Below are 20,277 nucleotides of genomic sequence, written 5' to 3' on the forward strand. Positions count from 1 at the left end.
ATTGGTGTCAGTAAACACAGCAGGGTGCTGAGTGTGATGCAGGGGGGTCTGGGTAAGCCAATTAACAGCATGCAGAATATGCTTTGACGTATTTCACAGATGGCAGAGTAAATCTCTTTCAGTGTGGCAGCTAGAGAAACTGTTTCTGTGCCAAATTACATTAAATATACAGAAATAAAGCAACAAAAAGGACCACAAATAAGAATCATGAGAATAACTTCTGACTAAAGCTCTCTGCAACTGCAGCAACTACCTTTTTTATCAGTAAGTGATGTGCCAATATTAAATATAGAAGAGGATTTCATTGGACTTAAATGCAAAGCGTACATTTTAACAACATTCATTCAGCTGAAAATTGATTCAACAAGCAAGAAATCTGTTGAAAGCTTTTTTTGCCAGCCAAAGTTAGTATTTGTGCTTAAATCAGTTGCTAACTTTGCTTAAACCCTCGTTCTGATCTCCATCTTCTTTTCCAAGTATAAACATGCCTAGCTTAAATAAAACAGGACATTGACTGCTGGAATGCAAACTTGAGGGTTCAAGTCTGTTGTTTACAAACCAACGGGGAACGGGGATCTCAACTTCTTCTATAGTTTTTGTCCTCATGTGACAGTATGGAAACAACCCAACAACAACTCAGCTGTTAATTGAGCTAAACTTGTTCGGGTTTGTGACCACCACAAGTGTTTGGGGGAACATTATCCAAGATGTGTACCTACTACCTACTTTCCTTGGATTCCCCTATTGACAGTAACACCTTGGCCTTCACGAGCACCTGGCCTTTACCTGGAGTTTACTATAGTATCTACGAGAGCACACGCTAACATCCCCCTTTTTTTGTGACTTAAATTCTTATGCTTCGTTGTTTCTTGCTGATAAATCTTCTAAAAAAATGTATGTGCAACTTTCAGAAATGTTTTTAGACAAAGTGAGCAGAAAAAGTGGAAAGTGTATTTTTTTTCTCGTCACACTTTGTGAAATTGTGCATGAAGCCCTGCAAAGCCACGAGGGATGTTTCAAAGCGGCTAACTTCCTGGTGGTTTCACTTACTAGTCTAAAGGTAAAAGGACACTCAGAAAACAGTCAAAGTTGAGCACAGGGTCACAGAGTCCTCAGGTAAACCATGTCAAATTAGATCGCTGAGTGTGGCCACAGTTAGCAGAGCTAGCACTTCCAGCCTTCAGTCCTCCTTGCAGGTCTATGCTGGTTAAGCATCACTCCATTCGAGTTAAGCTGACACGTCTCCATTTTCTGTAAATCAAACTAATGTCGAACCACACTGTGCTAAGAGACGGCATCTTTCATCTGTGCTTGTTTACATTCAGATAGCAGAGCATTATGGCAGTCGCTACTAGCCAGAGCACTGCTGCGATACGGCTTAGTCACAATTATGTCCAGCATTTCAGGCCTACAACAATAAAATACTAATTACTTTTTTAACTGACTTGTCAGAATTCCTTTTTTTTTTTTTATAGTGGACTAAATGTGTACATCCCCAACAGTTAAAGCTCATCAGTTTAATAACAGAGTCTGGTTAAATCAGCACATTTAAATAAGAAAGGATGGCTTCTTTTTACCATGTATTATTTTATTGGTCACAGCCTCTCCACTATTCATATCTGACAGTTTAGTCATAAACTGAGTGATAGCGGTTAATGTAGCCTCATATACTTTTGTCAAACCTGCAGTCTTCAACCCTAACTAAGACTGACTCAGGTGACATCATTTGAGGACATCTGTCAGACTTCACCCAGCTTTACACAGCCACAAACATGAGGTATTATTCTGCAACAACTGGAAACACACTTTAAACAAGTTTTACTTCAAATGTGCGCAACCACAAGTGTTACCTTCCATATGTGTTGGTTCCCAACAAACAGCGTTTATGAGTAACAAAGTTAAAGACCTTCCCATCTCATGTGACATATAAGTGGTTGTTTTTCGTGTGTGTGTTTGTGTGTGAGTCAGTGTTAATTGGTAGGTTTGGTGGCTGTTTCCTGCAGCTTTAAATCCAGCAGAAGGTCTTAAAGAGGATTATGGGATGTGTGAGGCTCCAGGTCTGAGCTCATTGAGACAATTAATATAACAAACATATGGTCATACACCACAGCCCTGTCTGCTGTGCCCGACTGTCATGTGAGCTGCCATCAATTTACTGTCAGAAGTCTGCAGAGCCACCTGACCCTTCCAGTGGTTATCAGAAACACAAACATATCTCACCACAGTGATGACACATCAACGGTGAATCCACACCAGGTGCTCAGTGGGCCTCAGTGGGGGTGGGACAGCTCAGTGTCAGACCCTCTTTTTGTCTGCCATGTTGGGCACGGTGGCCCTGAATCCACTGAATGGAGGACTTTGGACTCAGCCAAGGTTCATTGTTAAGAGGCCCCACAAGCTTTTAATTGATCTGACAGGTTTGGATCCAAATCCTGGATCTGCAGACTGAGCTGGAGAGGCTGGAGGTTTAATATGCGAGTCTGTTCTTTGTACCTGGTGAACTGGGCAATACCTCCCTCTCTCTTATACTCACACAAACACACTGACTCACACAGCCATAAACGCCTACATCGTTTTGCCTTCATTTCGGCTGTAGACATCAATTAAAGTCAGAGCTGTGTAGAAGTGTCAACGCTGACTCCTGTTCCTGTCCATCGTGATTAAAAACAACATATGTCCCCAAGTAGTTCATTTTAGTTGAACAAATCCTGTATCAGGCTGTTCTCATTCAGTGTTTGTACTTTGCGCTGTAATACTGCACATAATCCCAGTAATTATGAGCCCATTTGGACCTAACTGCAGCAGTATTAGACGTAGCTGCTCTGGCCATTCAGCAAGTCAGAGGAGAAGTGAAGGAGCAGAGAGCTTAGGGTGGGTGGTTGGACTGTTGGAAGGCAAAACTTCCACCCAAGACCAAGATTCAAGTCCTTCAAGTCTGTGTTGTTGTTGTTTCCCAGTCTGTTTGTCTGTGTCTTTCTTTCTGCCAGTCAAACACGGTTGCGGCAGATGTGAGTCTGGTTTTGCTTGAGGTTTCTGCCTGTTATAAGAAGTTTTTTTGCTTTGTAAATAATATAACAAAGAATGCTAGACATGCTCTTTTAGTCAAGTGTGTTGAGATAACATTTGTCATAGTTTAGTACTATGACATGTGTCAGTGTTTAGTAAGAAATGTTAACTTGTGTTTCTGTGTAAAATGCTGTAGGGGTCTCAGGCCATTAGTATGCATATATCTATGAAAACATGTTCTCTCTGTGGTTTGACTTTACCATTAACATGTAGACAGTGTTAGGTCACTGAAAATGTAGGTTTTGGAAAACACTTTGCACGGTGGAGATTTCAAAAACTCTGTATTCATGAGAACACTGACATTATAACCTCAGTTATCAGTTTGTTTATGTCTGCTCGTCTGCTCGATAGTATTGGTATTAATTGCATGTTTATAAGGAAACCTTATGGCGCAGGGTGTAAAGAAGAACTTAAATATGTCACGATCAATAGTTTTCAATTTAACCACTTCGTACACAATTCATAGAACACTGTTTACATATGCCGCTAGCTCTATAGATACTCAATATGCATGTGCACAATGTTCTTCTATTAACTTGCATGCATGCAAACTGCAATTAATTGAACACAGTGGACAACAATGACAACAAAAACCCATCTATTGATTTCTCTCTCCTTTCAACTTGCAAACATGGTGTAGTGAGATTAACAGTTCCTCATTGAAGGTGGCTTTATTAACTTGTGTGTTGAGACCCAGTCTGGATTACCGCACCACATCCAGACTGTTTGGTCACTGGGAGATAAGACCAGCAGGGTCTTCACTCTTGACTTTGTGACCTTCGCCCTCTGTTTTAAAAATAGTTCTGACCTATGACCCCACAGGATGGATGACCACCTTACTAACCAACACTCTGCAGAGATGTTTTACCAAGCTACACGGCTGGAAAACATATTACACAACTCTGGGAGTTCATGCTAATAATGCTGCGGCTCAAGGCTGTATATCTTTCTGCAGGGCTCTGCAACAGCATGTGTTAAAAGTAAAGTGTTATCTCTTCAGCTGCAGAGTAACAAACACTAATTTTGAACACTGAAGAGTGTTATCTCTTCAGCTGCAGAGTAACAAACACTAATTTTGAACTTTCTCGCCCAGCAGTTTAGCATCAGATAAAATTATGTGATCGTGCTGTGATTGGTTGTTACCTGGGATGGGGGTGACAGGGATCGTCTCATTGGGTATCACCCTGGGTGAACTGCTGTCCTCCACATAGAAGTGGGCTGTCTGGAAACAGCGTCTGTGAGAAAGAGAGAGAGAGAGAGATTCATTTTCATTTGCATTGCTGAACAAACTCCTGCTTTGTTGTTGTTTTATGCAGACTTCACTGATTCACATTAAGTCACCAGCATCCACTGCTTGGATATTCCTACTAATCCCAGCTTCTGCATCCCTCTGGTAGACAGCATGCCTACTAAAGAGAGTCAGTGCTGCTTCAAGAGGGACCTGATGCCTCACCAGCTTCCCACTCAGTTGAGTGAATGGACAATAAAGCTAAAGAGCAACAGCTGGAAGTTTAACCTCGCTCTCAGTGTTTATAGATGTAATTCAGACGCTTGTTAGTTTACCGTTTACCGCCATACAAAAACATTCATCTGGACAGATGCACAGTGAATCAGGTAGAGTTTGCAGTTTGTATTCCAACAATGGGGCGAATAAAAAACACATGAAAACATATATTGATAACTAGGTGATGAAGCTTTTCATAGTGTGAACGCTGTCAGTCTGTATGTGCAGTTATTCGATGTGAAGAGGTTTCTTTCATTGTGTGACATTGCACAGTAACTTTTACGCTTTTATTTTAGTACTGTCTTCATATCTTAACTCCTGTTTCTGCTGTTTTTAGTGGATCTTTATTTATTTTTTCGTGTGCTGGGGCTGTCGCAGCACACCAGTATTCACAATAACTGTCTTTTTAAGAAAATGAAATACTGATATTGAGCTAAAAATAAGCATATGATAATACTGTGTAACTAGGTGGTTCATGGCAGGGTGTGGTAATGGTTCTTTACAGTGTTAGCCACCTGTCATAAAAAGGAGGAAAGACAAATAAGGAGCAGCAGAAGAGGACTCAGTAACCAGCTAGTTAGCTAGCCTTTATCGCAGTGAGAGGCTTCTACTGCAGCGTAAATAACGTCGATACAGATGACAAATGAAAGTGAGGTACTCTGCCTGCACCTAAGAAAAGTTTACCCGCTAGTTTGGGAGTTTGCTAGTTTTTTTGTGGACAACGTGTAACACAGGATTACATGCAGAAGAGGTAGATGTGAGTTTCTCATTTCATAGTAGTTTCTATCACGTGGCTGATGGCATGAATAATTCAGAACTTTGAACATCAGTAGAAATAGATTATTACATGTAATCGAGTGAATTGGGTTAATTAGTAAAGATAATGAAGTAAAGAGTCACTCCATCCTTGTCTAGCCTTTCCTTAATTTACTGGTCATAAACATTTCATAAAGTGTTTCATAAACATTTCATTAAAATCATTATCTTGAGTTATTTTTGGCCACAGTAAGGTGAAAATCTGATATCCTAATAACCCTTGTCTGTGTTGATGCTTTTTAAATTTCCTCTTTCATGATGCTCTATGATATTTTGTGTGAAGCACTTTGAATTGCCTATCTGCAAAATCACTTGTAGCCATCATTTCCCTCCATATTCTAACGCTGTCCATTTCCCTCTGAAGTCATGATCAGGATTCAAAGCTACATACGTGCTTACAAAGGGATAATGCTCTACTATTTTGTCCCCGGTAGAATATCCCTTAAATTTCACTGTTCCCAAAAATGTGATCATCAATAAATCCTATTTTGTCCTCTAGGATGAGGATTTTTTGCTCCAAACAAACTTTGAGTTTGGATCAGATTTCTGCAGGAGGAAAAAGTTTGGCCTGTGCGACAGTCCCCTCAGGTATAAACACACTTTTAACACCAACATCTTTCAAATGAAATCTTGAATTTGACGTCAACTACACGAAACAAAAGATTAATCTTGTAGTTAATCTTACAGAGAAAGAGACAGCGAGCAGAGAATGTGCACGCATGTGTTGAGAGCAACAATACAGATCCCATCATGGCAGTCAGCAGCTGATAGTCCTTCTCCCCTCAAAGTACATACAGACGGCAGCAATTGCCTTTGAACCTTACACACTGCATGCACACACACAATTATGTGTTAAGCGTCAACACACACACACACACACACACACACACACACACACACACACACACACCTCTCCTCACACATACACACACTCATGCACATGCCGCAAGTCTTTCAAGCCTGACTGAGCTTAGACTTCAAACTAACAACTTCAGTTCTATGAGGCGGCTTTAAGAGCAAAGCGACTGTCTAATTTCACAGCATTACGTGCCACAGCTGATTGACACACACACACACACACACACACACACACACACACACACACACACACACACACACACACACAAAAAAAAAAAAACAAACGCACACAGAACTCTCACTCCATGTGTGTTTGAAGTCACATACATGAAGAAGCTGTCGCACGGGGAAACCTTCAGGAGGAAACACTTCAATAGACACTACTGTCGTGTTTCTGCTCTGACTGGGACAACTCAAAAACTTGATGTTTTACATCAGACCACTTTGAAATGGAAATCGGCATCAGCCATTTAGAGACGAGCTGGCGCTAAACTAGAGCAGGAGAAAGCTGAGGGGACGTCACCCGTCTTCACTCAACACTCAAAAAGTAAAAACAAATCCACGGACAAACAGAGAGCATGACAGAGACGGAGACATGTTACCTTTACAGCTACGAAGACTTCAGGCTGCTTTGAGAAAATCTGAATAAAGTCACACAAACTGTGTCTGCAGAGAGGTATGTTTCCTCTGGTGAAGAATTAGACACCTGTCTGTGTTTGTAATCATAAGAATAAAAAAAATGATCAGAAAGTTTCAGGATTTAATTTGGGATTATTTAGCAGGTGTATCTTCAGATTTGACTGCAGCCTTCCGGATGGCTCAGTGTACTTCAAGACCAAGATTCAGATCTGTAATTAACAGTACACGTAATCTCTATTTCCAAATTCTACATACACATGTGGGATCTGTACTAAGGGCTCTGGGTTCTCAGGAAGTGTTATGGTTTCTGTTTGTAGTCCGAGTAGTTTTGACTAATCACCTGCCAGCAGGCTTCAGTAAGCAAGAAATACAGTCAGTGTGTAGAGCAAAAGCAGGCAGAAAACACATTAATGTAATGACATCCCGGCTGCTTAATCTGAAAATGATTAATTTAGTACATTAAATCAAAATTTAGATCAAATTTCAACTTGTGTCATTATGTCAGAGCACTGACAAAAAAAGGAGGGGAAGACCTGAAAAAAGAGACGAGATCAGGTCTGGACTTAATATTATCTATACTGTCTGATGCTGTTCTTAAAGTCAGAAACAACCTCTTTATTTTGCCGGTTAAATAATGAGGTCTGATGGTGACACATCTCAGTAATAATGCAGGACGGATTGGCAAACTTTCAATCTATCAAGAACAAACAAGCCAATGTAAAATAATTTGAATCTCTTGAGAATACCATTACTATGGCGGCATATGAGGGCCATTGTAAAATTTAAAAAAAGACAAAATTAGCCAATAAAGAAGAGTAATAATCCAAAATCTAAATCACAAATTGTAAGATTATAAAGTCGCACATTTGCACAAAAATTCAAAATAGTATCTCTAGAAACCACGATACTTAACTTTGAACATTACGCCACAGAAAGGCAGAAAATATGAGAGCCACACTCATACTAAGTGAGGAGGTGTAACGGTAACATGGCATAAAAACAAGTTAAGTTTACTTAATGTGTATTTAGGTTGTGATTAATTTCTGACAGACGGAAACTGAAATGCTAAATCAATTCATCAAATGCTACATCTGATTGAAAAGTACGATTTAATGATGTCGAGCATGGCAGCAGCGTCCAAACTTTTTCTGAGTTTTTCTTACAAATTTGCGACTTTATGATCTCAGAAATTAGCAACTTTATTCGAAAAAATGTGCAATCTTAATCTTGGAATATTATTCTTCTCTGGCTCCTTTATTTAAATGTTTTTTTTCTACAATGGTCTGAATACGCCGTCACAGACTACTGAGTTTGTGTGGATTTTGGAGACCACTGTCAGTCTTGTCTCTTGAATTAAAATCATATAACTATTGAATCTGAAATGATATCCCCTACTTTGAAGAAATCAGAAATATGGCTGATGACTTTGTTTCACCTGTTGCTTCCAGAGGATTCTTCTGCATTGTACCACCTGTTGATGAAGGTTTAAACTCTATTTCATTAATATATTTAAGACAACAGCACTTTACACAAGTAGATTATAGTCAAATATGGTGAAATAACAAAATGTCCAGCCCCTTATTCAACAGCTGAATCAACCTGAACTCACTGTTTATGATACTGCCATAACAGTGTCCTTATCTTCTACTACAACTTTCAGGGGCAACAGTTACTCAACACCCCCTGCTTCTATATTTGTGTGTGTGTGTGTGTGTGTGTGTGTGTGTGTGTGTGTGTGTGTGTGTGTGTGTGTGTGTCCAGACCCTGCCTACCTGTATTTGATACAGAGCAGAGAGCAGAGAGCATTCATCCTGGTGAACACGCAGAGAGGAGGGAGCAGACGAGCTGCCGCATGCTGCTGCTGCTGACATGAACCGAGGGCAAGTGCACGAGAGAGCGAGGGACAGAAGGAGGGAACACAGGGAGGAGGGAGGGAGGGAGGAGGGATTTTTCTTAACAAGGCATGAAGGGGGTTGTTCCCTCTCTGTGACTACAACACACACAAACACACACGCTCACAAGCAAACACAGGTCAATCCCAGTCACTTCCTGCAGTGAGACAGCTGGTGTTGTGATGCATTCAGGTCGCGTGGGACAAAGTTTATGAAAAATGCTGTGGTTGAAATAAGTTATTGCCAAAACAAAGGAGAGTCAGAGTTTGGTTGCAAATTAAATTAAAGACATAAAGGCTTCCCATACGTCATCATACAGCAGTATCTAACTCTGATATTTATAAACATACTCTACAAACTCACAGTTACTATTTTAAAGCTTTTGAATTAGAAGTTGTTTCCTCTCTTGGTTAATGGCCGAGTAGTTGGATATGATTATGCAAAATAAAGCATTATTAAGTAAACTTTAATGACTTGCAAAGAGACAATATGCTGTTCATATGCATGCCAGTCAGCAAGATTTTATTTTTTAATAATATATGTGTTGCAAAAAGTTCTTCACTTTGGTTTGTTCTGATCTTTTTAGGATAACGACTATAAGTAGTTAAAAGAGAACACACACTGCATTTCAACTAAAAACAAAAAGATCGCCTCCTTTACAACCTGAGTCTGGTTTTCACGATGAACATAAATATCAAATCAAAGACAACCTATAATGAGGATTTAGAAAATAATGCAATGGTAACCTTCAGTATGGCAGTTTTTGAAATACTCATACAACTTATGCAAAATTAGGTCTGAAAGTTACGACCGACTTAAAGCAATGCCCTCTGCACCATTTAGACTCGGCCCTGTTTGTGTTACACCTGGATGTAACTTTAACACCTAGGAAATAGGAGCAGGTGTATGTTTGTAGAGTCACACCAGCTGGCTTCTTCAAGGTAATAAAAACAAGAAAAAGTTAATGCCACAAACTTTAGAATGAGAGGTAATCTGTGATCTACAGGAAAGGAAGTTCTGTTTGAATGAATCAAAGAGCTCTCACTTAGACTAAAGCACGTTTCAGACAGGGGGCGCTATTTGATCCCAGGTTTTACGTGAATGAAGCTTTCGCCTCTGAGATGTCAATCGTCCAGTCATGTGAAAGTGAGTAAATTCTCTCCAAATATATCAATGATTGTGCTGCTTTGTAATAACTGTTTAAAATTCTGTCCTCCCAATTCCCTGTCAAAGCTGAAGTTAATCTGTGCTGGTGTTTAGTATTTTTCGTAAGAACGTTTTAATATTCATTTATTTCTGTATTTGGACATCTAAATTATATATTTTGGAATATTTTATCCAAGCCCTCTCAAAATATTTTGAGTGGAGAAGAGAAAGGAAAGAAGTGTGTCAATAGGAAACACCCAGCTGCCCTGTGAATGTTCACATGATCACTCCAGCACAGCTACGGCTGCTCTCAGTCGGGGTTAGTGAGAGAGTTTGTCCGGTCCATCTTAAGATATACAATTTTAATTGGTACACTCAGTCCCTCCTTAATGAACAAGAACAAAAAAGTCAAGTCAAGTGCAACAGAATAAAGATGTTAAGAAATAACTTTGAAGCTTTAAATATTGACATTAAGAGGTTGTGAAATGCATGACGGGAAAAAGTCTTCTTCTGAGGGATATGATGATATTCGTGAAAATCCATTATCAACACTGCTGTATGATGTCCCACAGAGTGAAATTCTGAATGCATCAAGCTGTAGTAAATTAATAAATATCCTTCTGTCTTGTATTTGTAAGAGAAACTTGAAGGCTTCATAGTATTAGATGAGAGATTGTTAATTCATCATATTCAAAGTTGAGAAGTTCATATTGATCTTTTTCAGACTGGACTTGAAAGCAGCAGAGCAACAGTTTGGGTAATGAAGGCGGCATCAATTGCTGCTGGGGGACCAATAAGAAAGCAGAGTGGGTGGAGTCTGAGAGGAATACCGGGTTGTGACCTGAGCTCCGCTTCACAATAGAATTAACCCCCCCCCCCCAGCACCTGCTGCTAGTGTGTGTGTGTGTGTGTGTGTGTGTGTGTGTGTGTGTGTGTGTGTGTGTGTTTGATAGAGAGAGAGAGAGAGAGAGAGAGAGAGAGGGTGGGTGAGTTTCAGTGAATTTCCCAACACTTGTACACTCACACGTGTGTTTCAGGGTTCCCAACAGGAAGGATCATGTGACATGAAAAATACTGAGTAGCTCGAAAATGAAATGATGATCCTGTTTGGCTTTTTTTTTAGGACCCCCTGTGCGTACTGTATCTGCTCTTCTACTCATACCAGCAGTGACTTGCTTTATAAATAGAAGCCACACTGCTTCACACTGTATGTCATGAGTTAATGCTGGTTATAGAAACACCACAAGATGCTCTATATTCAGAAGCAACATCATCTCTTGAATCTAAAGTTGACGTGCTTTTTAACACTGCTTGTTGGTATTGTTTCATGCATGCATATTTTTGCATGCTGCATCATCTCTTCTGATTTATTTCCACTAACAGCTTCACCACAGTGACCACATTTACTTCCTGCCACAGAGTGAATATGTATCCTTGTATGTGTAGATGATGGTGTGGTTATTTGGATTATTATATAAGTATTAGATGTGTGTTTACTAGAACTCCTGACACAGAGGTCATTTGTTGTAGCTGGTTTGTTTTGACACTCTGTCTACATCCTGGACTAAAGCCAGTCTAATATGGCCTGACACACTGAACCAGGGTCAGCTCGCCATGAGGATCCTGCAGGTTTAAACACATGGAGGGAACATGAGAGTCTGCATTTGAGGACTAGTTTTCATCCAGCTGCACTAAAGTTGATTTATAATGAGGTTTCCATCAGTGTGTGTTATGTAAGAAGATTACAGAATCTCCATCAGAGCTGCAATAACTGGTGCATCATGGCATCAGTGAGCTGAAGCAGCAGCATACAACAGAGTTAAAACAAGAGGAAGAAAAAGGTGGAGAAAGTGTGATGTGTAGGTTCACACTGTTATTCGATATTTGATTCTGTATAATTATACGCCTCTCTCTCTTCAGCTGAGAAGGAAAACCTATCCTCAATATTAAGAGCAGCTTCTGCAGCGCCTGTGTTCAGGTTGGATTTCATGTTCATCACTTACCCTGAAGTGTCTCTGGTGGTAAAGTTTGTCAGTGAGAAGTATCTTATCAAACAGGAGGAGTTTTTCTTCTTCAGATAATTTTCTTTTGACATAATGTTTGTCCTCATGTCTGATACTGGAGCAGGATTATCAAACAGATGTATGTTTTCTGTGGAAGTGTTGTTTCAGACGGAGCATGTGTGTGTGTGTGTGTGTGTGTGTGTGTGTGTGTGTGTGTGTGTGTGTGTGTGTGTGTGTGTGTGTATGTGTGTGTGTGTGTGTGTGTGTGTGTGTGAAGGATTCTCTTTTACGTTTCTAAATTTTCCTGCCATAAGTGAAAAAGTAAGCATTAGACATTTTGTTTTATTTTTGACCATTTAAACCTGTGAAAAATAGTTTAAAGAAATAATAGTGATAAAAACATATATATAGTGAAAAAATATAAATATAAAAAATAAAAACAATAATGATAAATACTACTACTACTACTACTACTACTACTACTACTACTACTAATAATAATAATAATAATAATAATTATTATTATTATTATTATAGTAATAATAATAATAAAGAAAAAACTGAAATGATAAGACAAAAAGGTCTGCCAGAATAATTTTTGATGGACTTGAATCTTGGCACCTTGTGGCTGAAGTTAGAATTACAACAGCAAATAACAAAATGAGCCTCAAATAAAAAACTTTAACTGAAACTTCGACAAATGATTCTTGCAAACTATTTTAACCCACTGAAATATTTTTCCTGAAAAAAGGATCTTTCCAAAACTTTAATTTAACATAACAGAAACTATTCCTGATCAAACTTGAGGATCTTATCACCAGGATGTTTCTCCAGATCCTGAAGCTTCAGAGCGTTAACATCGTGTTGTTCTCTTGTGTTAATTTTCTATTACTTCTTGGAAGCAGCAGTTTTCTTCTGTCTCTATATCACAAACGTTGCAGCAGGTCCTTCAACACAGATAACAGTAAGAGTCATTTTTTGCTATCTGTGTTCTTCCTCGTTGGTTTCATGGCTGTAAATCAATCAATTAAAAAGCTAGATGAGAATCTTTCAGGGAGAACTGGTCCTGCAGATTCTTGAATCATTTTGGACTTGGTTTATTATTTCAGAGATAAACTCGGCTGTGATTTGAATACCTAAACAGCTCATTAACGGTGCTAACTATTATCTTAAAAATGTGTTTTCTGCTCATAATAAGCCACCCTGGAGTGTTCAGGTAATCCTCTTTGTCTTTGTTATCTTTTCATTTGGCTTTAATTAACACAATGAAAGGTTTGCACTCCCCCGACACCGACCCTCGGAGGACAAATTCAAACCGAAGGACTCCCAGTGACTCAGCCCCGATGTGTGTCTGCAGAGCTGGAGACGGAGAACGGAATAAATAAGCATGTAAAAAAGGAGGATGCTCATTAATTATAATTTAATAGAGATCTCTTACCCAGTATTTATAGTTTCATGAAAAACACCACAGTTTAAAATCCTCCAGTGAACAAGTCACTTTGGTTGATAATGATGATGGCTCTAAAAATGCACTCAGCTCAAAGTTCAAGGGTCAAAAACACGAGCTGACTTTTCTGACACAAACACCTTGAAAGCAGTTATATGATCCCATCATCTCTCTCTCCCTATCTGAACCCCCCCCTCCCTATTTCACTTCACTTTCATTAGCCTTAAAAAAGAAACAAACATTAAAAGATGGAGTTGTAGACGCACACAGAGAGAGCTTCATGAGATGCAGCATAGAGGATAATTATGAACTGAAAAGACCAACTAAAATAAAACATCATAAGCATGATGATTCCTCCACAGTTCTACCATTTATCAGCTCAAAATAAGACCTAAACTGCAGAATGGAGTCTCTGATTACAGAGCAAAATATAGACAAAGATCCAAGGACGTTAGCTTAACTGGCGGAACTACCTGATGCTATTTCACATCAGGTAGTCTGTTTTTGACGTGGAAGTAAAATAACCTTGAAAAAAAGAATCCATTAGCTCCTGTAGTGTGTTAATTAATATATTCATATTAATATAGTAATTCATATTATGATAAACTGGGGTCTACAACCTTCAAGATACACTTTAAACTATAGTTTTATTGTTTTGGTATCTCTCCTGCTTTTTGAAGGGCTGCGTGGTGGTGCAGGAGTCAGAGCTGTGGTCTCACGCTAGTTAAATTCCTTCTTTGTGGAGTTTGCATGTTCTTCCTGTGCATGTGTGGGTGTCCTATGTGTTCTCTGACTTCCTCCCACAGTCCGAAGACATGGGCTGTATTCGAAACCGCCTACTGTACTACTAGTACGAATTGATTGGCCAAAATCTGTATGTCTGCAGAATGTGAACAAGAGCTAAATCTGCAGTATACCAAAACTACTCGGTTGTTGTACTGATTTGGGATAATGTCTCAGTATGCATCGGACCAGTCTCCCTCACGTACTGTTTCCCACAATGCACAGCACTCATTCCGCTTTTTTTTTTTTTTTTTTTTTGACGGGGGGAACTTCGTTTTTAGGTGCTTTAAAAATTATTAAATTCCATATAAACCACTTCTTAACTTTTTAAATCATACGTGATGCTATCAGCTTGGTCCTTGTTTACCTCCGCTTCTACCTCGAAAAACCACAAATCCAGTGATGCCTGACCAAGCATCCTGCAGAACAGATCCAACAGAGCAGTCATACAACATACTACCTTAAAACGTAGTATGCAGTAGGTGGTATGCAGTCCCTACTGCCTACTACTTTAGTAGATATGCAAGCCTTTTCGAAAACAGCCATGCTCACTGGGTTAATTGGTGACTCTAAATTGCCAGCAGGTGAGAGAGTTAATGGTTGTCTGTCTCTATATGTGAGCCCTGTGATAGACTCATCCAGTAGCATCTGACTGGCTCCAGCTCCCCACAACCCCAGATGTAATAATGCTATAAATGACTCATAATAATAAAGACTTATTATTGTTTTTGTATGTAAACATTACAACAGTTTGCTGCCTCTACCTTCATCTTTAATAACTCCTTTATGTGTTTATGCTGCAGCTGCTGATGTGAACCTTTATTTACGTTTATTTGTTTTGTTGATGTACTGATCATAAAAATAAGATTTCATCTGCAGCTCATCAGCTTTGTAATGACTGATTGGAGGTCATCACAGCTTTATGTCCAGTGATCAGATTCACAGTAAAATGATGTCAACCAGATCATCTGCATCGTGAATCTAATCAGAAACAACACAACAACGCTGATCCGGGCAGGTGGAGGGGGCATATTTGAGTTTTACCGATCTGTCTCCTTTCCTCCCTGTCTTCTCTCTCTCTCATTAACTCTAAAATCACACTATATTAACTCTGTGTGATGGAAAAGTGAGAAACAAAATTTAATATTTGATTCAATATTATTATTACAACCAACCATCCCTTATGACAGACATTTATTGAGAAATTAACTCCACCTGTCAGAGATGTGTAAAAATGGCAGAATAGGGTAAACAGCTGGGTGTGTGACGTTATTCACGCTGTTCAGCCGTGTGCACACACCTGCAAAAGCGAAACAGGCAACAGATTGTCTCTGCGGGCAGTTAAAGAGTTTAAACAAGGTGCAGGCTGATCCTGATACATTAAACATTTACCTCCCTGAATAATTAAAGCTGTTCAATCAAATGTTTGTGGTGCTTTAGGCCAGGTATAAATCCTGTCCGTATGTGGTCACCATGATTCTCCTTCTTCAGTTTCTTTAATGCACACAGCTTAACTATAGTATATCTTGTTCTTTCCACCTTAACGATAGAAATGCAGCACGCATTCCAAATGTGACCCAGAGTCGCCCTTTCAAACCAACTCAAAAACATTGCGTGTGTGAGTGTACCCACCTCCAGTAGACAAGCACAACCAGCAGCAGAACGAGACAGAGGAAGGTCAGAGCTGAAACCACGCCCAAAGGAACCAGCCACTCCACACGGCCCAGACCCGCTCCAGGCCCGGTCCTCACCGGATGGGTCAGGTTGGTCACGACAGTGGGACGATCTGGACGGAAATAGAAAACAGAGACATTAAAAAGGGAAGGAAATAAAGTTCAGAGGCAGAGGATGATACGAAGGTGGAAACAAATAATGGTATTAAAGGTGATGGTGGGCAAAATAAAGTACAGATGCAATGTCCATTCCTCCTGATGTGGAAATCAAGACTCAATTTGAGTGAAAATAATGAAGAATTTGCAAGAATGAAGAGGAGGATCACACAGATCATTATTCTCTGTCATAAAGGTCCCTCTTATTATTTTAAAGTGAATAAAAGCCTCCATTACATCCCCGTTGTTGCAGAACAATTTGCTGTATACTGAACTTTAAAATACACCAAGCTGAAATCATCCCCTTTTCTCATCACTTTGCACAAGTGACCAAATGTTAAACGCAAGTAAAACATGCAAACACACCTCAGTCTACTTCATGAGGTATTGAGTGATCACTTTACAAACTGCAAAGCTGAGCTGCTTGAATTTTTGTGTCAAGAGTGGCATAACGTCACTTAAAAGCAATTTGAAATAGCGATGTAGAGCATTTCAAGATGCATGAAAGCTGCCACTAAATATCAGGGTTATTGCAACAAATATTGATTTCAGTTTTCTATAAAATATAATAATAATAACTTTATTTATATAGCACCTAAAATAACAAATGTTTACAAAGTATATGGTTTGAATAACAAATAAAACATTTTGACAGACAGGGACGAGGATTTTTAAACAATGCAAAACAGAATACAACGCAACCTAAAAAAGAATACACGTAAATAAATTAAACAGAATGAATTGGTGTGACAATGGACTAATAAATCATTGTTTATGAGGTAATTCAAGGATAAATTTATTAATTAATTGAATAAATAAAAATAAATAAATAAAAATGGATAAGTATTTAGAGGCATTAAAAGGACAATAAAAGAGGTTTTCAGAATGAGAGAATTAATGAGAACACACCATCAAAATGGGGAAATAAGAAAAAGTGAAAAGGATAAATTAGGAACATTAAAATAATAAATTATTTTTTTCTTAAAATACATACAATACATAATCTGATAAAATAGATAATAATTAAATAGTTGGATAAAAGCTTAATAATAATAATAATAATAATAATAATAATAATAATAATAATAATAATAATAATAATAATAATAATAATAATAATAATAATAATAATAATAAAATTGAATTAAAAGGAGGAAGTAAGTTTTTTTCTGATTAAAAAAGAATATGAAATGGAAACTTTTATTCTGTGCATTATTCTCAGTCTGGGAAAGTAGTTCATTTTAGTTGTTTTCTGAACCTGTTACCAATTTTCTGCAACTGAGAGATCTAAATGAGAATATTCTATTGGAGAGTTGAGAAATATGCGGTGTGCAATAAAGTAAGAATGTTAATTTTACTCAAACACAAACCTTTAAATAGTACAAAAATACATTTTTGTGATGGTCTCTTAATATTTGATCTGGAGCTTTATGTTTAATTGAAGTCCTTTACTTCTTTACTTTCATGGTGAAAGGTAAACAGACGGTACTTAGGTGGCACTTTCTAGTCCTCTGACCACTCAAAGCACTTTCACACCTCTTGTCACATTCACCCATTCCCCCATCATTCATTCACTGATGGCAGAGGATAATATGTCGAGTGCACACCAGCATTAACTAATCCCATTCACACACCATGCTGGCTACGATAAGAGGACACTTTGGCATGTGACTGCAGAAGCTGGGATTGAACTGCCAACCTTCCTATTGAGAGACTACCAACTCTACCACTGAGCCACAGCCACTCCTGAAAGTCCAGTTATTTGAGGAGCTGGTATGTCAGTGTTAGGTCCCCACATTCATATGCCGTTTGTCATGGCAGTGTGGCCATAGACATTATAATAAATGGACACACTGTAGTTTCTGTGATGTCACCAAGTAGCACTTTGAAGCCCGTACAATCGTGGACGCCATGTTGGATATGCTGACTCAGAGGTGGAGTTGAGGAGAGCTTCCTGTCCGTCACCTCAGCCATGCCCCTAATTATGAAAATATGTATAACTCTGACTTTCTATACCATCTCATTTAACAGGTTATAAATGAGATACATACCTAAAGCTGTATTTTAAACCAGGCCATAAACATGTTTATTTATAGGGAACTCGAGGAACTGGATTTTTTTGCACATTTACATAGACTTCATGTTTCAACACCAGAGGTTGCTGCTTCAGCGTGACAAGACTTCTGTCAGATGTTGTCCTTGAAACACATCAAACTGCAAATGGCAGCTGTGCACATTACTGGAGACTTGTAGGTTATTCTGAAATGTCACAGTCACAGCAAAGCAAAATCCATGTCTCCTCTTCTTGGAGGAATAGTGTGACTTTTTACCAAATGTCTTCTGACAGCGTTAGACCTGCAGGGCGGTCAGGGTTAAGCCAACAGATTTAACTCTGCAGTCTTAAGGTGGACTCTCATGCACTTAAATTCACCATCAGACAGCATCCTTTTTTTGGTTTAACTCTGCACAAGTTCTTTTCAACTTTAAGTGATTTAAAGATGCAGGTCAGTTGCCTTTGATTTCTCCCCGTTTGGTTTTCTATAAAAAGAGACTGCATGTTGCTGTTCATGTTGTTTACTTTATTAGCCTTGGTGAATACTATGGAATCAGGACACAGTTTATTCTCTAAGCTAAGCACAATAACTACTGTGCTACTTCACAGGACAAACACAAAGATGAAACATCAGTATCTGACATCCATGCCGCTAAGACTGACTCCAAACTGCAGCAACACAAACCATCAGATGCATCAAAACAAACCCAGATCAGCACACACTGTCCGGCTAGGTCTCAGCTGAAACTGCCCTTGCCCTGAGTCCTGCACACTCTGCACACTCTTTGAAGAAGTACAGCCAGAAGTCTGCATCAAAACAAAGCACAGCTCTGAATAATTTAAGTCATTTCTTAAATCTTACTTTCCTCTCCGTCCCTTAATCACCCCCTACAGCATCAGCACCACCTACCCATTTCAGCTGCTGCAGCCGTGACGTTGCTGGAGCTGACGCCGGCCCCCATGGCCTTCAATCTGCAGCTCTGCCTGGAGCCGATTGCTGCATCAGGCCGGGCCCCTGCACTGCAGCACAGCTGGTTTGCATCGCCACTATCTTTGCATCTCCATCCTTACATCCTCACTCACACAGGCAGACATGCAGAGTGCAAACAGAGAGAGAGACCCAGAGACTCTGCCTGCCTCTGTCCCCTTCTCTTTTCCTTCTGCTTTGCTCTTACGATTACAGCCAGTCTGCCAAAAATAAATAAATAAATAAATAAACCCTTGCTGGCAGCACGCGAGCATAAAACACACAAATACACACACACAGAGCCAGTCACCAATGTGCAGTGAGATGCATACTGTACAGGCAGTAACACACCACACACACACGTAGCTATAAATGGAGCAGAGGCTTTTTTTCTTCTTTCCCTGCAGCTGAGTTTAGCCTGCAAGCCTCATCTCCTCTTGCCTTGTCTGAAAGTAGGCCAGCTCTCAGATCAGAGTAAGAAGAGAGAGTGAGGCAGAGAGGATGAGGGGGCACAGGAGGAGTGAGAGAGGAGGAGGTGGGGGGGCAGGCAGTTTGACAGGCTGCTGAATCCCAACGATGTGACCCGAGTAAATCTGCGTGTCTATCAAAACCCCGTCTGCGCTGTTAAGGTGGACTGAAGGTTATGAACAAGCTCACGGTTTCTCAGCTGTGGGAAAGCTCTTAAACTTCAGCATCAGCAGCCGAGACACAAGAACAAAAAACCTCCTGCTGCAGAACGGCCTCTTTCAGAAGCATATCACACTACTGTAGCATTCAGCATTTTAAAGTATTTCCTATTTTAACTTATTTCTCATTACTGTGCAGCTTGTTGCATCTTTAATCTGATTATATTATTTAGATCACAAAATAATAATCTTTTAATCTCAACTAAACAGCTTACTTCAGCTGTTGGATGAAAGTAGTAAAATAAATCATACAAATTTCAGCACACAGTCGTAACATCATGACCACCTGCCTGATATTATGTAGGTCCCCCTCCCTTCCGGTCAGGGCAAAAATAAACAGCACCTGTCGAGATCTCCTCTAGACCTCTGAAGGTGTGCTGTGGGAATCTGGCACCAAGATGTTAACAGAAGACCCTTTGGGGCCTGCATGGTGTGAGGTGGGACCTCCGTGTATCAGACTTGGTTGTCCAGCACATCCCACAGATGCTTGATTGGGTCGAGATGTAGAGTATTCTGAGACCAAGTTAACACCTTGAAGTCTTTATCCTTTTCCTACAGGCCACCTTCCATAGCTCTGTGGTCCAGTCC

General features: G+C 39.5%; 1 protein-coding gene across 1 annotated transcript in view; it reads right to left on the reverse strand.

Moving 5' to 3' along the window:
- The window catches only part of ptprga (protein tyrosine phosphatase receptor type Ga), a 401,392-nt gene that overhangs the window by 28,888 nt on the left and 352,227 nt on the right, over nt 1-20,277 (reverse strand). Inside the window, exons 12-13 of the mRNA XM_034682949.1 lie at nt 15,787-15,940; nt 4,210-4,301 (exon numbers count right to left, since the gene is read on the reverse strand). Coding sequence (XP_034538840.1) covers nt 4,210-4,301; nt 15,787-15,940 — 246 coding nt within the window. The remainder of the gene's footprint in view (nt 1-4,209; nt 4,302-15,786; nt 15,941-20,277) is intronic.

The sequence above is a fragment of the Notolabrus celidotus genome, chromosome 1 (assembly GCF_009762535.1).
Source record: "Notolabrus celidotus isolate fNotCel1 chromosome 1, fNotCel1.pri, whole genome shotgun sequence".
NCBI classification, from domain to species: domain Eukaryota; kingdom Metazoa; phylum Chordata; class Actinopteri; order Labriformes; family Labridae; genus Notolabrus; species Notolabrus celidotus.